At 57.6% G+C, this 22,106-nt stretch overlaps 1 protein-coding gene across 2 annotated transcripts; it reads right to left on the minus strand.

Moving 5' to 3' along the window:
* Positions 1–141: 141 nt before the first annotated feature.
* Positions 142–20,704, minus strand: LOC122732857 (inner centromere protein). Of its 2 annotated transcripts, none has more exons than XM_043973257.1 (18): positions 20,536–20,704; positions 15,506–15,650; positions 14,018–14,131; positions 12,815–13,548; positions 10,717–10,768; positions 10,117–10,159; positions 9,883–9,991; positions 8,659–8,710; positions 7,704–7,827; positions 7,482–7,616; positions 7,120–7,229; positions 6,883–7,000; positions 6,670–6,792; positions 5,725–5,906; positions 4,951–5,029; positions 4,637–4,765; positions 2,686–2,836; positions 142–2,407 (listed from the first exon to the last, which is right to left on the minus strand). In XM_043973257.1, exons 2-18 carry the CDS (start codon positions 15,640–15,642, stop codon positions 2,193–2,195), a joined length of 2,607 nt encoding a protein of 868 aa, XP_043829192.1. In that variant the 5' UTR covers positions 15,643–15,650; positions 20,536–20,704; the 3' UTR covers positions 142–2,192. The 2 variants fall into 2 exon arrangements, with proteins under 2 accessions (XP_043829192.1, XP_043829193.1); XM_043973258.1 differs by lacking the exon at positions 20,536–20,704 and adding an exon at positions 16,690–16,753.
* Between the last annotated feature and the right edge of the window lie 1,402 nt (positions 20,705–22,106).

Below are 22,106 nucleotides of genomic sequence, written 5' to 3' on the forward strand. Positions count from 1 at the left end.
GTGGTGCAAGTCGGTTATTTTCCTCTTAAAAAACTGGGATGGGGGCAGCTAGGTGGCGCAGTGGATAGAGCACCGGCCCTGGAGTCAGGAGTACCTGAGTTCAAATCCGGCCTCAGACACTTAACACTTACTGGCTGTGTGACCCTGGGCAAGTCACTTAACCCCAATTGCCTCATTAAAAAAAATAAAAAATTAAAATAAAAAATTAAAAAAAAAACTGGGATGAAGTATTTGTTTGAGGTAGGTGATATTGTAATAGTTGCCAGTGCTTTGGAACTCTTAGAGTGCCACTTTTAAACACAGTTGCTTTCAGCTTTTGTGCTTATTGTAAATCACAGAAAATCTGTTAGCCAAGAATGTAGAATTCCTTGTATTTTAGTGTCTTTAAAGAAACTGGTTGTTCCCGGTAGCCAAGAAGAAAAAATGCAAATATGCAGTTGTCTTTGCCGAGCCTTTGATGGGCCAGGGTTGCCGGCCTTCCTGCTTCACTGGGACTACATCCCTGGTATTTACTACACATATACTGGTTGAACTAGAAACTAACCATCACGCCAAACTTGTCTTTCCTAACAATATTCAAACAGTTCAACTTGATGAGAAGAGGAGGTGATCCTGTCCAGTGTTGTGTAAGTTAAGATTAATGCCTGGGGCAGCTGGGTGGTGCAGTGGATAAAGCACTGGCCCTGGATTCAGGAGGACCTGAGTTCAAATCTGGTCTCAGACATTTGACACTTAATAGCTGTGTGACCCTGGGCAAGTCACTTAACCCTCATTGCCCCAGCAAAAACAAAAACAAAAAAAGATTAATGCCAAAACCTGAAAAGCTGTTTCCATCTAGGTATACTAGAAACCTTGACTGTAGCAGCTAAGTGTAGCTGGCCTTCTAAGTGCATATATGATCTGTTGATCTAATAGTTTATGAATAAAAAATATTGTACCTCTAACAACCCCCACAAAATGGGATGTTGCAATTGAGGAATAAGGACAAGATTGGGGGGGGGGTTAATGGATGTTTTGGGGGGTTGATATCAAAGAAAGGATGGGCCTCTGCTCATGGGGGATGGGATAACCCTAGGATACTAAAGAAATGATGACTGGTTGATTAATGTCAGAGATATTGGAATGATGGTGAAGAAGGGGAGACTCCCCCAGGACTTGAGGAAAGACAACGTCATCACCATTTTAAAAAAGGGAAGCAGGGGCAGCTAGGTGGCGCAGTGGATAGAGCACTGGCCCTGGAGTCAGGAGAACCTGAGTTCAAATCCAGCCTCAGACACTTGACACTTACTAGCTGTGTGACCCTGGGCAAGTCACTTAACCCCAATTGTCTCACCAAAAAAAAAAAAAAAAAAAAAGGAAGCAAATGACTGTCTCCAAACTCTAGGTCAATAACCTTGGTTCCTGGAACAATTCTAGAAAAGATAATCAAAGAGCTGGTTTGGGTACATCTAATAAAGAAGCAGGAAAAACAAAGAACCAGCTTGGTGTTATCTGCAATAGGCTGCACTACACACCTTATTCATTTTTTGTGGCCTTGGTTTTCTTGACTGTACAACAGGCCCCTCAGACTCACATGAGGTTTAAACTGGGAGAGACCAGGGAACACAGGACTTGGCATGTCAGAGTGGGGGGGGTAACATGGAAAAGCAGGGCTAGGCAGGTCCTTGGAACACGAGCCAGCAAGGTGGGAAGGTGTCTTAGAAGCTTCTATGGCTCCTTGCCTGTTCCTGAGGGTCAGTTGTCTCAGCCCTGGCCCCTGCTGAACTTGGTGGCCTCCGGCCCATGACTGTCCCTCACATCAGCCCACTCTGGCACTGCTGTGGGCCCAGGCCAGGCTTCAGAGCCCTGGGATCAAGTACCAAGACCTTCCCCAAGGGCAAGAACTCCACGTTACGCCCCAGGGAATATATTTTATTAATCTACCCTTAAAACGCTGGAGCCCAAGTCAGCCTTGAGCTAGCTACCTAGCACTTCTGTACAGGGTGGGGGTGCGTGAGCGTCGCTCTCCCTTGAGCTCACCCTCAGCTTCTGGGGGGTCTCAGTCTCTGCTGCCCCCGGGCCCAGCTCTCGAAGGGCCTTTGGTTCCCAGCTCCCCTTGTTCACCTACACTAGAAAACCTCGATTCTTACAGAAAACACACATACAGTCACTGAATATGCAGGCCGGCTGAGAAGGGCCTCCCCGGCCCCTCCTCAGGGCTTCTTCAGGCCGTAGGGCAGGCCCACGAGGGGCCGGGACCCCGGCAGAGGCGGGGAGTGCCAGACGGCAGAACTGGTGCGCTTGTGGTAGCGTGGCTTGCTCTTGTTGAATATGTCCTCGAGCCTCGGACTGAGGATGGTCCCAAAGAGCTGGTCGACGTCAGGAGGCTGGTAGTACTGGCGGATGACGGCCTGGCTGAGCTGGGTTCCTGGGGCAGGAGAGAGTCAGGGGGCTCACGGGGAGAAGTCCAGAGCCCTCTGCCCCAGGGCCGTCCCAAACCTTCCCTCTTCTCCGGCCAATCCTCCACAAGACCCCAGCAGGGCTGATCGCGTCTCTTCCCTGGTCTGCTGGCTCAAGCCCAAGCTTCACAACCTGCCCCCGTCCCACCTTCCCGGACCTGTTGGATGTCGCTCTCCCGAGAGCGCTTCAGTCCAGCCCTATGGGTGAGCTGTTTGTGACCGTTTAGGGGGTGGGGTTGACACTCACCATTGGCCCAAGCAGGAATAGGCTTTCGCGGCTGTGTCTCATCATCTGTGGAGTCATCACTATTCAGATCCATCCCATAGTTGTCTGGGTTGATCTTGGGGCCCCCCTTGGGGCCCTGTGGGGTCATTTCATAGGAGTTGCAAACTGGAGACTGAAGAAGAAAGGAGACCTCTTCACTTCATCTTGGGCTGCCAGAGCTAGATGGAGCATCTGAGACGATGCAGTCCCAACCCGCCCCTCGCCCCACCCAGACTGACCGAGGTCCAGAGAGCCCACGGCCCAGGACCTGCCTGAGGCTCCATTTCTTGATCTACAAAATGTCAATCACTGGCACTCTGCCTCTGGCACAAGGTGGCGGGAGTCTCAGAGAGGGTGTTTACAGAGACAATTATGTCGACAGAAGTCACTTTTGTGAGGACTGTCTTGTGCCCGGCAGAGGCCAAAGGCAGGTTTTCTGGGAATGTGTAGACCGCCCCTCCATGAGCTGGTCCTCACAATGTTGTTGGGGCACCATTATCTCCTCATGGATCGATGGATCGCAGAGGACAATGGGGGAGGGAGACAGAGTGGCCTCATCTCAATTTTGGTGGCCCTCTATCATTAGCTAAAGCCTAGATGACACTTCTGGGGGGCAGGGAGCCCTTGGCCCTGACTGTGCTGAAATGGTGTGGAGACCAGAGCCTGGTCCTGGCCACTGCTCACAGACAGAGCTGAGGCGGGCCCGCGGAGCTTGGTTAACCTGGCAGCCTCCCCTTGTCCCCGGGCTCCTCCTCTGAGATCACAAATGCTGGGGAGGTTTAAAGATTTAAGGGGGCAGCTAGGTGACACAGTGGATGGAGCACCGGCCCCAGATTCAAGAGGAACTGAGTTCAAATCCGGCCTCAGACACTTGACACTTACTAGCTGTGTGACCCTGGGCAAGTCACTTAACCCTCATCGCCCCCCCCCCCAATTAAATTAAAGATTTAGAGCTGGAAGGGACCTTGGGGGTCATTAAATACATACATCCCCCCCCCTTTTTTTTAGTGAGGCAATTGGGGTTAAGTGACTTGCCCAGGGTCACACAGCTAGTGTTAAGTGTCTGAGGCCGGATTTGAACTCAGGTCCTTCTGAGTCCAGGGCCGGTGCTCTATCCACTGCGCCACTCCGCTGCCCCGGCACATTCCTTTTTGCAGAAGAGAATCCTGGGACCCAGAGAAGCTTCGAGGTCAAACAGCGAAAGCTCCCAAGCTGACAGGGGAACTCCGATCCGGCATCTCACTATCATGAGCCCCCACTGGTCTCGGACTCTTAGCCTTGGGCTGCAGCTGTCACGGTGCTGACTGTGCCAGCCCATCAAGCTCCAGTTATAGTGTTGGGAAGATGGAATTTCATGAGGATTCACAGCTTAGACATGCTTTCAGACAATGCAGCTTTGCTGGGGGGGAGGGGGGCGTGGCTAGACAGCAGCTCAGCTGAATGACCCAGCAGCCCGAAGTCGGTGAGAGAGCTGACAACACCCTGAGAGAGGCAGGCGGGCAGGGCCTCCAAGAATAAGGAGGTGGCATGGATGCCTCTCACCTCTGCCCCTCCCCAGGCTCAGACTATACCCAGAAGCTTGGCGCTGACAAGCTGGACAGTCCTCAGAAAAGGCCAACCCAATGCAGAGGACCTGGGAGCACTGAGCGAGGAGGAGGGAAGACTGAGAGGTGACACAGCGGGTCTGTCCCTTCACACGTGTGCACTCTGGGCACCTCTTGACATTCAGGGCTGTTCAAAAATGCAATGGGCTGAGCAAGTAATGGGCTCCCTGTCCCTGGGGGGTATTCAAACAAGGCTGAATGACCACTTGCCCTGAGCACTGGCAAAGGACCCACAGTGAGCTCAGGTAGTGGCCTAGGACCCGCCTAGGACCCTGCTTTCCATGGCTCTGGGCACCTGCATGGACTTGCCAGCTCAGTCCGGGGCTCACCTGCACATCCACTGTGACATTCAGGAACTTGTTACTGGCTCCAACAGCAGAGGCTGCAGCTTCCTTGGCCTTTTTCTCCTGCTCCTCCTGCAGCCTCTTTCGCTCCTGCTCTTGGCGCAGACGCTCCTCCTGGGGCCAATGCAGCTCGAGTGAGCGTGGGCCCGGAGACCACCCACTGCGCTGCCCCCCTTCCTCCCACTGCCCCGCCCCCAGACCAGCAGGGGAAGGGAAGGGCTGTAGCCAGGACCAAGCCCCCGTGGGTGCTCCCCTGGTGAGGAGGCCAGGCCCGCCCTGGGCCCTCCCTAGGGCCTCACCCGCTTCCGCTTCTCCTCTAGTTCCCTCTGTGATCGCTCCTTCTGTAGCCGCAGGGCTCTCTCCTTCTCTTGTCGCTCCCTGAAAACCAAGAGCCGAGCCTCATCACCAGCAAGAAGGAGCCAGAGGCTGCCCACAGCCACACTGAGCGTGAGCGATGGAGCCCGCAGCATACACCCCGCTGCCTTATGGCAGAGTCGGAGGGAAGGGCTGGGGAGCCCGCCAGGGTCTTACACACGCACGCACACGTGCACGTACAATCTCATTCAGTCAGTCTCACATACACAGTCATACACGTGCACACACACAATCTCACATACACATACTCACTTGGTCACACACACACACGCACACAGATGCACATACACACAGACTCACACTCGGTCACACACAGATGCACACACAGTCACACTCAGATGCACACACACAATCCCACATACACACAGACTCACACTCAGTCACACACACACATGCACGCACATAGTCACACTCAGTCACACACAGATGCACATACACAATCCCACATACACACAGACTCACACTCAGTCACACACACACATGCACGCACATAGTCACACTCATTCACACAGATGCACACACACAATCTCACATACACACAGACTCACACTCAGTCACACACAGATGCACACACACAATCCCACATACACACAGACTCACACTTGGTCACACACACATGCACACACATACAGTCTCACATATACACAGTCTCACACACTCACGCTGGGTCACACACAGGTGCACACTTGCACGCTCACCGCTCAGCCTGCAGCCTCTCCTGCTCTCTCTTCCTCTCCATCTCCCTCTCCAGGGCCAGCTGCTGCTCCCGCTGTTTCTGCTGCTCGACAATCCTCCGGGCCTCGGCCAGTTTGCGCAGCCGCTCCTGCTCCTCCTCCTTTTTCTTCTGCAGCTGCTCCTGGTGCCGCCGCTCTTCCTCCTCCTGCGGGGGAAGGAGAGGGAGCCCAGAGGGCCTCCGGCCAGTCAGGAAGACTGGACCAGACGGGCTGGGCTGGAGTTGACATGGCCCCGGCTCCCGGCCGCACGGGGCCGTGCCCTCTGCAGACAAGCTGCTCGCCGAGCAGCCGGAGGGCTAGACTGGGCACTGGCCGGGCCGACCTACCTCAGCCTCAGTTTCCCCCTCTATAAAAGGCAGGGGCTGCTCTGCATGGCCTCTTGGGCCCTTCCTGCTCTAAATCAGTGACTGTACATGAGGCGTCCCTGTTGATGCCAAGATGGGACACGGCAAACTGCCCCCAGAAAGGGACCTGCCGGCGAGGGAGAACCCCCCCCCAGGAAGAAGCCGCCTCTCCCTGTTACCCATGGGGTGAGGGGGGGGACCTGTCCCGAGTCATCCTCCCCCTTTGTGGGCCTAGGCCTGCACCAAGGAATGGCGACGATGCTGATGGTGACAACAGCATTTCTATGGAGCTTGGCCCAGGTATCTCATCTGTTCCTTACCAACAATTCTGGGAGGCCAATGGAATTTTACAGAAGAGGAAACTGAGGCAGGCATCCGTTAAGTGACTTGCCCAGGGTGGCACAGCTAAGTGCTGAGGCTGAATCTGAACTGGGGTCCTCGTGACCCGAGGTCCAGCGTGCTGGGCCCCACAGGGCAGGGCCCTGACTCACCCTAACTGAGCGGGGACAGGTGTGCCCCTGCCCTCCCCCGGGGCCTCCTTCCCTGCTGGCTGGGCCCCCCCTACCTGCTGGAGCCTCTTCTGCCTCCTGACTTCCTCCTCCTGCTTCCTCCTCGCCTCTGCCTCCTCCTGCTTCTTGGCTGCCGCCTTCTTCCTGGCCTTCTCCTCAGCCAGCCGCTCCTCCTTTGCCTGGGAGACACCGAGCCGCCGGGTCAGGCCGAGTCAGGCTGGCTGGGTCCCGCCCCCAACCGCCCCCTCCCTGGGCCCTTGCCCCCCCACCTTCTCATTCTTCTCCAGCTGAGCCAGCTTCTGCTCGATGCGCTTCTTCTTCTCTACTTCCAGCTGCTCTGCCCGCTCTCGGGCCTGCAGGACCTTCCGGAGGCGCTCTTCCCGCTTCCTGGGGGCAGGAGGAGGGTCGGAGGCATCTCGGGCTCCGAGAGGCCCCCCCCACGTTTTCCCTCCCCACCCTCCCCGGTCCCCCCTCCGGGGGTCAGGGGTCAGGGGTCAGGCACTCACATCTTCACCTCCTCCAGGCGCCGCCGCTTGTCCTCCTCCACCTTCTGCTTCCTTAGCAGCTCAGCCTCCTCCTTCTTCTTCAGGGTCTCCAGCCGCTGACGCTCCTTCTCCTGAGGACAGAGGGGCCGGCCATGAGAGTTAAACTGAGGGCCCTGGGCTGAGGCCTGGAGTGCCGGGTCAAAGCTGTCTCTTTCCTAGTTACACCAGACCAGGTTCGAATACAGCACGGAGATGGGCGTGGCTGGCTCAGACTGCCCCACCCCCAGCCCCCAGTAAGTCCCCGGCCCCAAGCCATGGTCCCATGGAATGCCCGGGCACACGCAGAGCAGGCTCCCCCCCAGCTGCCCCAGCCCCACACTGACCTTGGCATCCATGTGGTGCGGAGTGTTCCGCTTGATGAAGGACTTCATGACGCTGGTGCGGCTGGCTGAGGTGGGCGTCATGAGCAGCTGGTTCTTCTGCACCGTGTGCAGGAAAGTCCGTAGCGGCCGCACCACCTGCCAGAGAGACGGAGATGAGGATGAGGACCTGGGCACCCCGGGGGCACAGCAGCAGACTAAGAGGGAGTGCCCAGCCCGCCTCACCTTGCTGGGCGGGCAGACAGGAGACAGAGTCTTTTCTCTCGGTGGAGTGAGAGCCTCGTCATCATCCGCATGCTCCCCGGTCTCATCTGGCTCACTGATGGCCTGCTTGTAGCTCCTCTTCCGCCTGGGGGGTGGGGCAGAAGAAATGGCACCCGTGGGCTTCTGGTCCCCCTCCCCCAGCCCCTCCTCAGCTCAGAGGGGGCTGTAGGCGGGTTGTCAGGTCTCCCCCTCCCACTGGTGGGGGAGGGACAAAGTTAAGGGGTCTCTGCCTGCCCTCATGGAGCTTAAGGTCTGGCAGAGGGAGAAGCTGCCAACAGAGAGGAGGAGGAATAATGCCCACTACCACGTGGTCAATTTTCCACTAGACGGAACCTAGTTTTCAGAAGCACCTCCTCACATACAAGCACTGGGTCCCGAGGCCCTCATTCCACTGGACAATAGAACACGTACATGGGTTGGTAAATACAAGTTAATCTGAGGAGGGAGAGACGACAGCACCTCGCTCTGCCCATCCAGGCCAGGGGGTGGCCTCGCTCAATGCCCCCGTCATGCCACCACCTGCTGAGCATCATGAAGGTGGAGCTAGAAGGGTCTGGGGAGGCCCTCTGCTCCAGCCACTTCACAGGTAAGGAAACTGAGGCCCAGAGAGTCACACGGGGGGGCTGCGGGCTCCTGTCCCCTCGGCCGCCCCATTAAATAGACTCTCAAAGGGAGAATGACGTGAAAGGCCAACAGTGGGGAAAGAGAACCCCGGGCACTAAGGATGGGCTGGGCAGGGCTGCCTCGTGCCCAGCTCGGCCAGAGTCTAAGCGCCTTGAGGGCAGGCTCCGGCCTAGTGCTTGCTGACCGATGGAGGCGTCTTTTCTTTCTGTGTCTACGCCATCAAAGGCAGGGCGCTCTTGGGTCCCCTGGCCCCTCCCTGTCACCCTTTGGGGCCCCCCGCAGGGCACCCTACCTGACACTCTGAGGTGGCTCCCTGAGCTCTTCGCTTTGGTCCGTCTTGCTCTCTGCGGAGGAATAAGGCCGGCCTGGCTTACACAGAGGCTTTCACACCCACCACCTCATTAGGCCCTGGCAACCGACTCTGGGCACAAAGGGGCTAACCCAGAGACAGCCTGGTACCTCGCCTCCCTCTGCCATGAGCACATGATTCCTGAGAAGTGACCTGCCCAAGGCCACATGGGCAGTGTGAGGCCAAGAGGGGATCCCACCTGGGACCTCCAACTCTGAAGGCAGCCCCCCACTCTCTCCCCAGTACAACCCTGCCTTCTGCTGACGCAGGCACCCCGATCTTGCCACTGTACCAGCCCACGGTAGCTGTCGCTGCTTCCCCAATCACCAGCGGGTCCCAGGAGCAGGTGTGACAGAAGGGAGCCCCATGCCCTGCCTCCCAGAACTCGAGGCTGCCAAGGGAGGCCCCCCCGCCCCATGAAGCCCAGCTGGCAGATGAGCAGGAGGAGAGCCCACCGAGCAGTCACGTCACCACAGGGACCAAACCCCACATTCAATTAAGGGGCCAACCTGGGCTGACCACTGGGCTGCTCTGTCTGTACCTACTGGGTCCCCATCTCCTTCCACAGAGAACTCCCGTAAACAGCACTGCCCCCCACCCCCACCCCAGCAGCCTCCTCCCCCTCTGTCCCCTCCCACGAACCTTCTCATCTGCCCTGATGCTGCAGCTAGAACCTGGAGCCCACGCTCACACCGGGGCTGGCTGCCCTGGCCCCCGGAGCCTCCACGGCCCTCCCCACAATGGCCTGGCTTCAGGCTGGCATCACCACCACCCTCCTTCTCTTCCACAAGTCCCTCCCTGAAGCACAACACCCCATCCCTCCTGACATCCCAATCGTCTTCATTAGAACAAGCTTTTCCCAAGTGGCCTGAGACACTGCTGATGATTCTCTGCTGACCTGACAGGTCCCGAGCCGCCCAGCCTGCTCCGGGGGGCGAGGAGCCTGCTTGGGCTGGCCCCCAGAGACCGACAAGGGTCCCAGAATTCAGGGAGGCCCCTCAGGAGAGCATCCGTCCTGACAACCCTTACTTTAGAAAGGAGCAAACTGAGGCCCACAGGGGTGCTCCTCCAGTCCCAGCCTAACCGACTCTCAGCAAACGCTGGCAGAGGGAGACGTCTCGAGTCTGGGCTTCGCCAGCACCGACAGGCCCCCCAAGAAGGCCTTACCACTGCCTCTGTCGTCCTGGGCTCCGGACTCTGGCTGCGCCCTGGGGGTGCTGATGGCTATCTTGTTGGCATTCCGAGGGCGCAGCGTTCTCCTGGTGCCCTCGGGAACCTGCGGGGAAGGGCAGCGAGTTGGGTTTCCTTCTGGCCTATGCCCTGAGCCGGGGCACCACCAGGGAGGGAAAGACCCGCCCTCCAAAGTGGGGACTCGGTCCTTCTCCCCAGAGCCCTGCCTACCTCTGGCTCAGCTTCTGTCTCCTGCTCCACCTCCTCTTCAGAGCTGAAAGCAAACAGAGAAAGCTTGAAGGGCCACAGTCCGGGTCTCAGGCGCCAGAAGCGACCAAGAAGCTTCATCCTTCGGACCCATCCCTAGGCCTAGGAAAACCTGGCTGGGGCAGGGGGGCAGGGGACGTGGGGGTGCGAGAGAGAATGCTGTTTGGAGGGGAGTGACAAGGTGGCTGGGCTGGGCCAGGCACGAAGGCACTGAGAGCCAGCCAGCAGGGCACAGAGCCAGAAGGTGCCAGGCTTTAAAGGACAAACCGGAGTCTCTACTTGGTGCTAGAGGCAGGGAGCCATGGGAGCCCAGGGGGGACAGCCAGACCTGGGGGCCATGAGAATGGTAGAGGCCAATGGGGAGGCTACAGGATGGCCAGGAGAGGAGGCGTGGGTGTGGGAGAGGCCAGGCAGGGAGGGTCAGCACCACCCACGGGCTGGTGAGCACTCGGCAGTCTGACCCTGCCCAGGTGAGTTCTGGCTTCCCCTGGAAGGGTCCCGGCCTGGGGAACTCGGGAGGAAGGATCTCCTGTTGGCACTGATCCCTGAGCACCCGTGTCTCACCTGGCTTTCCTGGGCACTTCTACATCCAGGAGCCTCTCCAGGTAGCTGTGGCCTGGAAGGAAGAAGCAATGCCACAGCAGGCAGTCAGAGAACAGCAGCATGTCCGAGCCGCCTGACAGCAGTCGTGTGACTACAATCAATCGAATCCCCCTACCCCTGCACCGGTCTGCCTATCTATAAACCAGAGATGATCACAGGGCCTCCCCACAGGGGTCCTGAAAAGTCAAAGGTGTGACAGAACAGCTCATGAATCAGTCACAAGTCAGATGGGAGCCACTCGATTCCTTTCCCAAGAAGCCCAGTGGCCTCCAGGGGCTGGGACAGCAGGGGTTAGCCTGCTCCTCCCGGGTTTCACCTTCCATTCTCCATGCTGCTCTTTCTGAAGCCCGAGTCCCTGCGGCCTTGTCTGGGAATCAAAGGGACCGGCCTTAAGTTCTAGGACGGTAATGTACTGGCTGGGGAAAATCAGGCAAGCTCCATCTAGACTCCAGGCCTCGGCACCCCTGCTTAAGTCAATGACCCCCAAACCGGCCCTGTCACCCTAACCAGTCAGTGGGTGGTGACTCCTTGGCTCTATAAGCCAAGAGAGGAAGGAGAGCCACAGGCAGAGAGGATGCTAAAGGGGGCCCTGGGCCAGGCTCCATGCTCAAATGAGAGGAGTGGCTGCCTGGTCCAATGGACCTGATCCGAAGGCCAGCAGCTGGGCCCAGAGCCTCCTAGCAGCCTATGGGAAGGAAGAGCCAGAGAAGAGAGGGCAGGGGACTCTTCGAGCCTGGCTTTTCCCGGATTGTTGCAGTATCTGACCCAAGTCCTCCGCGCCAAGGCAATGAGAAGGAAGACCCTCTGGAAGCCGAACAGCAGAAATGCAGGCCAAGTGGCGATCCCAGATTCACAGCCGGCAGGACCCTCAGACGCTGTCTGCCCCAGACCACGCTCCCTGCCTCCCCCCAGGACCACTGGGTGTGGACACAGCAGGGGCCTGCAAGTCCATCTAGTCTGGCCTTCCCACTTTAGAGATGGGAAAACTAAGGCCACATTAGAGAAGTAGCACGGGCCCCGGCCTCCTCGTCCTTGATCTCGCGGCTTCTCCCCGATCACCGTCCTATTAGCTCAGCCCCCAAAATCCAGAATCCCAAAGGGCACCTATCTGATGGGGATTGATGTGACACTCCCCCCGCATCCCCAAGCCCCACAGAGAGGCCACCCTGGCCACAAAGAGGCTGTCCTGGGACGCTGAGCACCTGTCCTCCCTTCCACACATAAAGGGTGGGTGTGAGCTCACTCACCCCAGGGAGCTTTTGCTCTGGGCCACACTGCCCTCACTTCTCCCCCTCCCTACACTGGTTCTCTTAGCCCCATGAACGATGACCAACACCCTCAGGCGGGCCACCGCCCCTCAATGTCTAAGGGCAGGCTGGGTGGCTCAGGGAAAGCTCCAAGCTGGGAGGTCAGTAGACGCCTAGGCTGTGTCCCCAGGCTGCTTCGCCCAGTGTCCACCTCTCAGACTGCCTCCCAGCCCCACAGCGTTATCTACTCATACTGTTGGGGCTCTGGAGGCAGCAGCCTCAACTCTGTGGAGCAGAAGGGAGACTCCCCAGCAAGTGGGGAGGGCCCGGGCATGAGTTGCCCTCCCGGTGTATCTAGGCCCTTCAAGCCAGCAGGCTCCCCTCCCTACGAGGGAACCCCAGAAGCCCATCGACACACCGATCCTCACGACCCTAGGGGGCAAACTGAGCCAAGACAGGTGCTTTTGCCCGCAGGTCACCCAGCTGTTCAGTTCTCCTGGGTCTGGGCCCCATCCACGACCCCAATGACCCAGGGATAGGCCCCTCGGAATTCCACCAGGCTGATTCTTGGACACACAGATCCATTGGCCGTCAGGTCCAGCACAAGAGTTTTCTAGCCCAGGAGACTGACCCAACCACTTCCTCTGCTGGGCCAGGCTTCCCAAGCCACACGGATGAGGACAGAGGCCAGGAGCTGGAGGTGGCTCCCCTCCCTTCTCTGGCCCTCCCAGACCGAGGCACCCCCAGCCGTGCCAAAGACAGAGGAGGGCAGGGGGTGGAGCTTTGGTGCCCAGGAATGCCCAGAAACTTACAGATGATGCGGCCGGTGGCTGCTGGTTCCCGGGCCAGCTTCCTGGAGGACCGTCGAACAGGGCTGATCTTCTGGGGGACCATGGAGTACTTATTGATCAAGGAGACCCTGGGGGCCTTTGAGGTCTTGCGCACCAGGCTCCTGCGCACTGAGCGCCGGTCACAGCGGGAGCCTGTTGGGGTCCGGGGGCTTTCTGGCAAGTCCAAGAGGAGCTCAGTCTCTGACTGGGGCTGTGTTTCTGGAGAAGACGGTACCCCACCCAGCTCGGCCGCTGTGTCTTCGGAAGGCGCCGGCCGGGCTATCCGGAGTTTGGCCACAGACCGAGTCAGTCCCGTGGTGGGCGCCACCAACAAGGTCCCTGGCGCTGGCTTGGCGGGGCTTCCGGCCTGCTGCTCTGGCAGCGACTTGTCTTTGCGGCCTGAGCCGATGACGAAGGAGAGTTCTTGGTCAGCGGTCCTGGCCTGGCTTTCCTTCAGGCACTTCTCGGCGCTCCGCTGCTCACGGACACCAATCTCCACGACAGGCACGAGGCTGCCCACCGCTGGCAGGTTCATGGATTTTGGGGTGAGCACCGTCGGGGACTCAGGGGGCGAGGGGGCGGCCACTGGGGTCCGAGCCCCACGAGGAATGGAGCCATTCTCAGCCACCACCAGCACCAGCTTTTCTAACCTGTCTTTGCTGCGAAGCAGTCGGGAGTTGTGCCTACTGTTCCTTCGGCTCTCACGCCGGGACAGCCTGCAGGAGGGGGCAAGTGGGGCCCTGAGACCATGGCTTTGGGCATGGACGCCAAGCATCCCCAATCTGGGAGCACCTCCTCTGGGTCAGGCACTGGGCCTGGAGTCAGGAAGGCCTCTGATACTTACTGTCTACATGACCCTGGGTAAGTCACTTTACCAGTTTACCTCAGTGTCCTCCTCTGTAGAAATGAGGGGCTTGTCCTCAAGGTCCCCCAAATCCAGTCCTAGGCCCTCTGGAGGGCCCACAGGCCGGCCTCCAAATCATCCCTGCCCTGCCCCAGCCATGTCCCCCCTGTGCTTCCTCCCCCCTCGACACCTCCCACAGCCCCAAGGTCAGTGCTAAGTGTTCTGCAGGCACCACAGGGCTGCTGTTTTCCCGGAAGGGCCCAGAGGGGGACACAGCTGAGGCCCCTGACGCCCAGGCTGCCCCGCTGCCCTGCCCTGCCCTGCGCCCCGGGACCGCCTACCTCTTCCTGGTTGGAGGCTTGTTTTCATCCTGAATAGAGGAAAGCCGTTTCTTCCTCCGGCGGTTCCTCTGAGACGGTGTTTTGGGCATCAGCTCAGGCTCCACACTGAAGTCACTGAGGGGCCAAGAGGAGAAAGGAAGAGGGGGGCTGGCTCTGGGGGGCATTACCCAACACCTCCATGGGCCACCTCCCCAGTGACAGACCCTTGTGACTTTTCCTGGCCGGCAGAAAGGGGGGCAGAGGGGGCAACTGGATGGTGCAATGGATAGAGCACCGGCCCTGGATTCAGGAGGACCTGGGTTCAAATACGGCCTCAGACATTTGATGCTTACTGGCTGTGTGACCCTGGGCAAGTCACTTAACCCTCATTGCCCCGAAAAACAAACAAAAAAGAAAGCAAGAAAGGAGGGCAGATTCCCAGCCCCCAGGCCCCAGCCTCCCCGACTCACCAGGGGCCCCACCCTCGGTCAGACCTGGGCCTGGTCTGGGGGCTCCGTCCAGGCCAGATCCTTCATCTTCCAGATAAAGGGGCTGGGGCCCAGATGGGTCACCTGACCGGCCGAGCTCTTCTGCCTCCACACCCAGGGCTCTTTTTGGGCCCCCAGCAGTTGGAGGCTCAAAGTCTATTTGGGACTTGAGACCCATGTCCCCAGAGATGCAGTCACACCAAGGGCCGCTCGGTGCCACAGGGTGCTGGACGGGAGTCAGGAAGCTCGCCATGGACACTGAGCAGCTGTGTGACCCTACAAAATGGGGTCATAACCGCACCTACCCCCAGGCCTGCTGTAAGGATCAAAGGGCCTAACATTTGTAAAGTGTTCCAGAGGACCGAGCTTTGGACCCCACAGCGTGTGCTGTGCCCAGACCAGGCAGGGATCTGGGTGGGCCCGCTCAGGGAGCTTCCTCCCCTGCCACCTCAGCCCTGGCAGCAGGTCACACTGATGGAGGCTGCATGGTCCAGGGCAGACAGAGGCCCCGGGTTCAAATTTCACCTCTGATGGTTAAGGCTTGAATGGCCTTGGCCAAGTCTTTAGACCTGAGGATTGCCTTCTGCAGAAGGAGGGGATCAGACCAGAGGGGTCCTGCCATCCTTCCAGCTCTGGCAATCCCCCCTGACCCCGGCCTGCACCCCAGATGCTCACTCAAGGACAAAGAGGCAGAGCCTGAGCGTGGGGAGAAGCTAGAGAGTGAGGGGGCAGGGATGGAGGGAGTGCCCAAGAGGAGGGGAGGGAGGCCTCACCCTGGTCAGATGATCCTCCATTCTGCAGAGAAGAGAGTGTCACAGAGAGCGAGGGAGGGAGAGGCCCCCAAACCAGCAGAACTCTGGGCAGCCACGGGCCGCGTCTCTCTGCTGGCCCCCCTCAGTCCCTTTGGCTTTGCCTGGCTACAGGTTCCCCACTTTGTGAGTGGTTTTGTCCATGACCCTTGGGTTCAGAGTCCATGCCCTGGGCCACCACACCCGTGTGGGTCCCTCTGCCCCAGCTATACCTGGAGAACATCTTCAGGGCCTCCTCCTTAATCTCCTGCAGCCAAACCATGTCCTTGTTGTCCACATTGCAGATAAACTCCATCAGCTTGGTGCTGCAGACCTCCAGAATGCTCGCAGGGCCTGTGGTGGTCCCCATGGTTCTACCTGCAGCCCCAGAGCAGAAGGGGGGGGGCACCAGTTAGAATGCTCAGGGTCTGAGAGAAGGCGAAGGGCCCCCAGGCCCAGCCTCTCAGGCCACACCCATCCTTCCACCCCTTGGCAGCTTCCTGGGATGCCAGGAACGCTTGCCACTCACTATGGCGAGACGGCAGCACTCACAATGCCCTGACTTGTGGGGGCTGACGTCTGGGTCAAACCACCAGTGAATCTGCCTTTCCCCCTTCCCAGTCCCAAGTCTGCCCCTTGGCCTGGGTCACACAGAATCCCCAGTCCCTTCCTGCTGCCCAGAGATCTGAGAGAGGAAATCAAATCACCAGCTACAAAACCAGGTCTGCTCCTTCTGGGAAGGGTGTGTCAACCAATGACCCCACCCGGTTACCACTCCCCAGGACATAAGCTTGTGTCGGCAGAGCTAAACCCAGGGCCTGACAGGGAAAGCACTCCCTCCTCCCTCCCTTCTTTTCCCTCCTCCCTCCCTTCTCTTCCTTCCTCCCTCCCTCCCATCCTTCCTCCTTCCTTCCCTCCTCCTTTCCTTCCACTCCCTTCCCTCCCAGGGAGAAGTCACTTAATGAGAGGCTTGGTGATTGGCTGGAGGGCCACTGGAGACAGTGGATATACCTGTGGGGTCCCTGAGAGGGAGGTTGGTGCAAGGCCAGAGGTCAGACCTCACCCCTCCTACCCACTACCCCCGCAAAGGGCTGCTGAGGTCCCCTTGGCATTCAATCTGATCCCAGGATTGGTCCGGAGGTGCAGCCCTGCTAACCAAGGCCAGGTGTCTGCCCAGAAGGCAGGCTGCTATTATTCTTCCTCAGGCGCTTAGCCCTTTGCTCAGCAAAGAAAGGACTGAGGATGCGGGCAGCCCTGCCCCAGAGAGAGCACTGGGGGGTCAGGGGTCGCCCTGCCACTGCCCAGCGGATGCAGAATCCCCAGCAGCCCAACATCTCCCTGGATTGGTGTGCCGGCCTCCAAACCAGCCTTCCACCCAGCACACCCCTGCTCAGCAATGCCCCCTCCTCAACCTAACCGATGTCGTTCGATGCCAAGGAATTCAGGGGAGAGGGCACACAGGCCGCCAGCTGGGGAAGAACCCCAGCCCAGGTGCCCGGCCTGTGCAGAACAAAAGGACACACACCAGGGTGAAGGCAGATTCTTCCCTGATGACTCACATCAAGACGAGCCCCAACTTGCAGCCGTCAGACCTCATCATTCCCGAAGGAAAACTGGGGAGTGTAGAGAGGGGAACAGCCAGGCCGGCACACCCAGCCCACACCCCGCAGTGGGGACAAAACCCCAGGCTGAAAAGGGGGGTCAGGATTTCATTGTTGTTATTAATAACGAAGTGCTTTAAGGCTTGCAAAGTGCTTTACAAACATTATCTCATTTGATTCTCACAAGCCTGGGGCATAGGTGCTATTACTGTCCCCATTTAACAACTGAGGAAACTGGCAGGCAGAGGTTCAGTGACTTGCCCAGGGTCTCACTGCTAGTAAGTGTCTGAGGCCAGATTTGAACTCGGGTTTTACTTATTCCAGACCTAGAGCTCTAACCACTGTCCCACCAGCTGAGGGAATATGGCAACAGGCCCCCCAAGGGGAGAGTCCACCAACATGGGACCCACAGTCTCCCCTAACCAAGGGCCACAAACACTTTGACGGCTACCGTGGACAGCAGTGTTTGCTACCACAGCGTATCTAATGCAGGGCCAGTGTTTGATACCCCAGGCCTCCAAGTGACAAAGAGAAGCGACACAGTCCTTGCCCTCATAGATCTCTGGCACGCATGTGCATGTGCACACACATACACACACACACATGTCAGTGTAACAGACAAGCATGTAATGAGCCAGGCCGAGCACTGCAGGGAGATTATGGGGGGCAGGGGTCTCTTATCAAACCATTCCTTTTCAGGGTCCCTGGACAAACAAAGGGAGTTGTCCAAGGGACTTCTTGGGTGCCATCGGATGAGAAGAAAAAACAGCCATGGCCCTGCCTCCCCCAGGGATCAGACTCCAAGCCAAACCCAGACCCATTCCTGGCGCACGCGTGCTCACCAACGGGTCTGTGGCCACACAATGGGTACCTCATCGTACCACGGGCTCCGAGGCCCCATTTCTTGGCCATTTCTTGAGCACGAAAGCCAACAAGGAACCTTCAAAACCAACTGTCCCTTTAGGAGTCAGGTAGACTGTTGGGGTTCCAGAATTCCACGGTGGTTGGTGAGAGAAGGACAGGGGAGAGATGGATGGCTCCATCGAATACAGTGGGCAGCCGGGAAGAGAGGGCTGACCTTGGAGTTGGAGGTCGCAGACATTGCTTCTGGCTTGTTCTGCCACTTCTGGCTCAAGTGACCTCAGGCAAGTCATGCCCTCCCCCCACCCCCATCTGGGCCTCAATGTCCTTATATGTAAAACTCGAGGGAGGGCTGCCCTCCAGGGGTTTGGATCCTCGAGGCTCTACCCTAGGAGGCTGCCCCAACGGCCAAAATGCTTTTCTCCTCTTCAGTGCCCAGTTTGTAGATCTACCAGTCTGATATTAGGTATGGCAGAAGAAATGCCACCTTTGAGAGTTAGTCTGGAGACCTCTGAAGTGGAAAAAATTCTGGCAAAGTTTTTGAGAAATTCTTTAAAATCGGCAGCTCTAGGAGAAGAGGCAGGAAGGCCTAGTGGAGGGAGCTGGCCTCAGAGGCTGTTTAGATGACACGGGCTGAATACAATCTGAGGCATTCTGGCTGTGTGACCCTGGGTAAGTCACTGAACCCTTCAGTACCCATAGATTACAGCAAAGGCGCAACCTGCCTCGGTAGAGGGAGTTGCCTCATCAGGCAGTTCCCCATGATGAACTCACAGATGTAACCCCCATCCCTGCAGAGAACTGGGCAATTAACCCCCCCCAACCCTCCCAGGCATTAACAGTGGGGGAAAAACAACAATGGAGGCCTGAACTCATGGAAAGAGATAAAGGAACAACCCCCCCTGTGAGGGGCACCCCCAAAGCCCAAAGGGGAGGGGAGAGAGAGAAGCAGGTGTGTTCACTCAGAGCAAACCCAGAGCAATGGAGCACTCCAGTAACATCCCTAAGTGACATCGGGGCTCAGGTCACAGGTGACGCCCAATCTTGGCCCCACCAGTGCCGGTGTGACAGGAAGAGAGGTGTGACTTTGTGAGTGTGTCCCTCTGGCCTGCTTAAATATACTAGAGCTCACTGATGGGGGTGGGGGTGTGGAGGGTGAATGACACTGAGAAATGACAAAGAAAAATGAGTGGTGACAGGAAGACCCTCCCTCTACAGGAAGACCTTCACTTGGATTTAATGAACAACTTTATCCACATTTAGGGGCTCCCCCCGCAAATAAACCCCAAGTCCATGCCAGGCAAACTCTGTCCTCAAGTCCAAAAGAAGGTGGGCCCCGTTCTGAAGCCCTCCAGGTGCCTGCACTCTTGGCTGGGTTAGCTCCCCTTAGGCCCGGGCGAGGCTGGGGACCCAGGCACTCATCTCCCTCGCAGTCAGGAGCCTTAAGAGGAACGAGCAGTTGGCAAACACTCCTCCTCGCACCCCAAACTTGCCCCTTCCCCGTGTGGAGCCCCAATTACTGGAAAGGATGTGAGGTGAGAGGGATTTCCTCCTCCCAACCAAGGCTTCCCACGCCTCCATCACCCCCTCTGTCCCCAACAAAGTCTGCCACAGGCCACAACCCCCAGCTGTGATGAGCCCCTCATTCCCCAGACCGGCAACTGGGGGAGGCTCACTGGCAACCAGCAGGAACAAGCAAAGGTGAGGGAGGAAGCAGCAACCCAAAAGGTTCTTAGCAAGCAACAAGAAGCCTTTGAATTCATCCAGAGTCTGAGGGCTGCAGAAGAGCACTGACAATCAAAAGGCCTGGGTTCGAATCCCAGCCCCAACACATGCTATGTGAATAGGGGCCAATCACTGAACCTGAGACTGGGAGACCCAGGATGTCTCCGATCAGAAGCAAATACCAAAAGTGGACCAAGGAACACAAAGCGACTTCCGGGAGGGACTGGGCTGTCAGGTAGGTATGGGCGTGTCCCTCCCACCCCTCCAGCAGGGCACAGTAGAGAGGGAGGGCACTGGACCTGGGCTCAGGAAGCCCTGGATTCAAATCTCACCTCCCTTACTAGCATCTTTTATTCTTGGATCACTGGCCTCCTTGTCAGCCTGGGGGTTTGCCTTTCTGCATCTCCATCCTGACAGAGAAAAGGGGCTCCCAGGCTTCACCAGGCTGCCCGAGGTGGGGTTACCCGAAGAAAGGGGAAGCCTCCTTGGTCCTGGCCAAGCAGCCCAGAGCGACCTTTCGGACACCTGGCCCAGCTTGGGGCATCACCTCCTGCCCTGAGGTCCTCTGCCCACCATCACCCCTAAGACCCATCTTGGGCAGTAGTCAGCAGGAGTTCCCTTCATCCGACTGGACCGACCCCCAAGCCGACACCACGACTGACACCTGCAGGCAGTGGGTGGGTCCCCATGCTTGTGCAAAGCACCTACTAGGTGCAGGCCCGGAGGAAATGGTCAGAGGCAGCGGGCAGGAAGTGGTGCCCTTTGCGGGGGCAGCATCGTCCCTGCAGTGAGCCACCACGACCACCACCCCTCGCCTGCCCCATCTGTAAGATGGGGGCGGCCCGGCAGTGGGGCGATCCAGTCCGACCCCCTCCTTTTACAGGAGGGGAAACTGAGGACGCAAGGGCCTGCCTCGGTTTCCTCGTCTGCAAGAAGTCACTTGCGGCTCTCGGGCTGTCATCTGGGGAGGGGTTTGGGGAGGCCCAGGCCCCGCCGGTGTAGACGCGCCTTCTCGAGGTAGGTCTCCCTGCGGGGGGGTGGGGGAGGGGTGGGAGGGGACGCGGCCGCAGCCTCACCTGGCTCGCTCCGCCCGGCCCGGCCCGGCCCGCTCCGCGTCCTGCGGCCCCCGCTGCGGCTCGAAAGCGCCGCCGGCCCGGCCTCGCGCCCCTCCGCTGCCCGCTCCTCCGGCCGGCGCCGCGATTCCCGTGAAGGCGCTGCGGCCGCTATAGTAGCCGCTGCCGCTGCCCCGGGAGTGAAGCGCGGGCGAAAACGACGATTTTCAAAAACCGAAGACGCAGCCAATCCCGGGAAAGACGAACCGGGCCTCCGCCGAACCACCAGCCAATCGCCGTGCGGCTGGCGCCAAGCCGCGCAACTATTGGCCATCATGCCTGACAGTCATCGCTCATCGGAGGCACGGTCAACGCAAAGATCCCTTGCTTCCGCTTTTGGCCCTAGAGGCTCACCTTAGGGGTGGGGCGGGCGGCCGAGAGCTTGGAGGAGCGGAGAAGAGGGGAAGACTACAAGTCCCGGCGGCCCCTCTCCTCCCTCCATTCATTGAGCAGCAGGACCGTTAGTTGCCAGGCTTTTATTTACTTCTCTGGGTCTGAATTGTAGTTCTCTTTTGGTGTAAACTAATTATAGCAGGCACTGTTTCTCTCTGTATCTGCGGATGCAGCACATAGTAGGCTCTTGTGGAATTGTGAAAGAGGATACTGTTACGCACACTGGGCTCGACGGTGCTCATACGCACGCTACCTCCCATCTCCACGCCTTTGTAGAAGCCGGAGTGCGGTCCCTCCTCACCTCCGCCTCTCAGAATCCCTGGCTCCCTCCCTACATGGTTGTCCATCAAGTTCATCAAAATGTAGTGAAATGCATAAATTATTAGCATTTCTATATATCAGCAACAAAGTCCAACAGTAGAGGAAAAAATGCCACTTAAAATAACCCTAAACAATATAAAATACTTGGGAGTCTACCTGCCAAAACAAACCTAGGAATTATATGAACACAATTACAGAACACTGCATAAAGTCAGATCTAAACAATTGGGGTAGGCCAAGCCAATAGAATAAAAAATGACAATTCTAAATTGATTTACTTATTCAGTACCATGCCAATCAAACAACCAAAAAATTATAGAGCTAGAAAAAAATAAAATTCATCTGGAGGAACAAAAGGTCAAGAATATATCAAGGGAATCAATGGAAAAAAAAAAACCTGTGAAGGCAATCTAGCCATACAAGGTCACAAACTGCATTATAAAGCGGTAATTTATCAAAACAATCGGTACTAGGGCAGCTAGGTGGCACAGTGGATAGAGCACCGGCCCTGAAGTCAGGGCCTGAGTTCAAATCCGGCCTCAGACACTTAACACTAGCTGAGTGACCCTGGGCAAGTCACTTAACCCCAATTGCCTCACTAAAAAAACAAAAACAAAAACAATCGATACTGGCTAAGAAAATGTTGAATCAGTGGAATAGATTAGGTACAAATTACACAATTTGGTGTTTGATAAACCAAAGACCCAGACTTTTGGGACCACAACTCGGCATTTGACAAATTGCTGGGAAAACTGAAAAATACTTTAACAGAAACTAGTTATAGACCAATATCCCACACTGTATACTAAGATAAGGTCAAA

Source organism: Dromiciops gliroides, chromosome 6 (assembly GCF_019393635.1).
Source record: "Dromiciops gliroides isolate mDroGli1 chromosome 6, mDroGli1.pri, whole genome shotgun sequence".
Classification (NCBI taxonomy): domain Eukaryota; kingdom Metazoa; phylum Chordata; class Mammalia; order Microbiotheria; family Microbiotheriidae; genus Dromiciops; species Dromiciops gliroides.

Coding starts and splice junctions, on each gene's coding strand:
- LOC122732857 (XM_043973257.1), bottom strand. CDS start 15,642: ATGGGGACCACCACAGGCCCTGCGAGCATTCTGGAGGTCTGCAGCACC. Junction 7,828..8,658: donor GAGCCACCTCAGAGTGTCAG/GTAGGGTGCCCT, acceptor CCCACCCCCCAG/GCGGAAGAGGAGCTACAAGC. Junction 7,617..7,703: donor CTGTCTGCCCGCCCAGCAAG/GTGAGGCGGGCT, acceptor TCTCTCTGGCAG/GTGGTGCGGCCGCTACGGAC.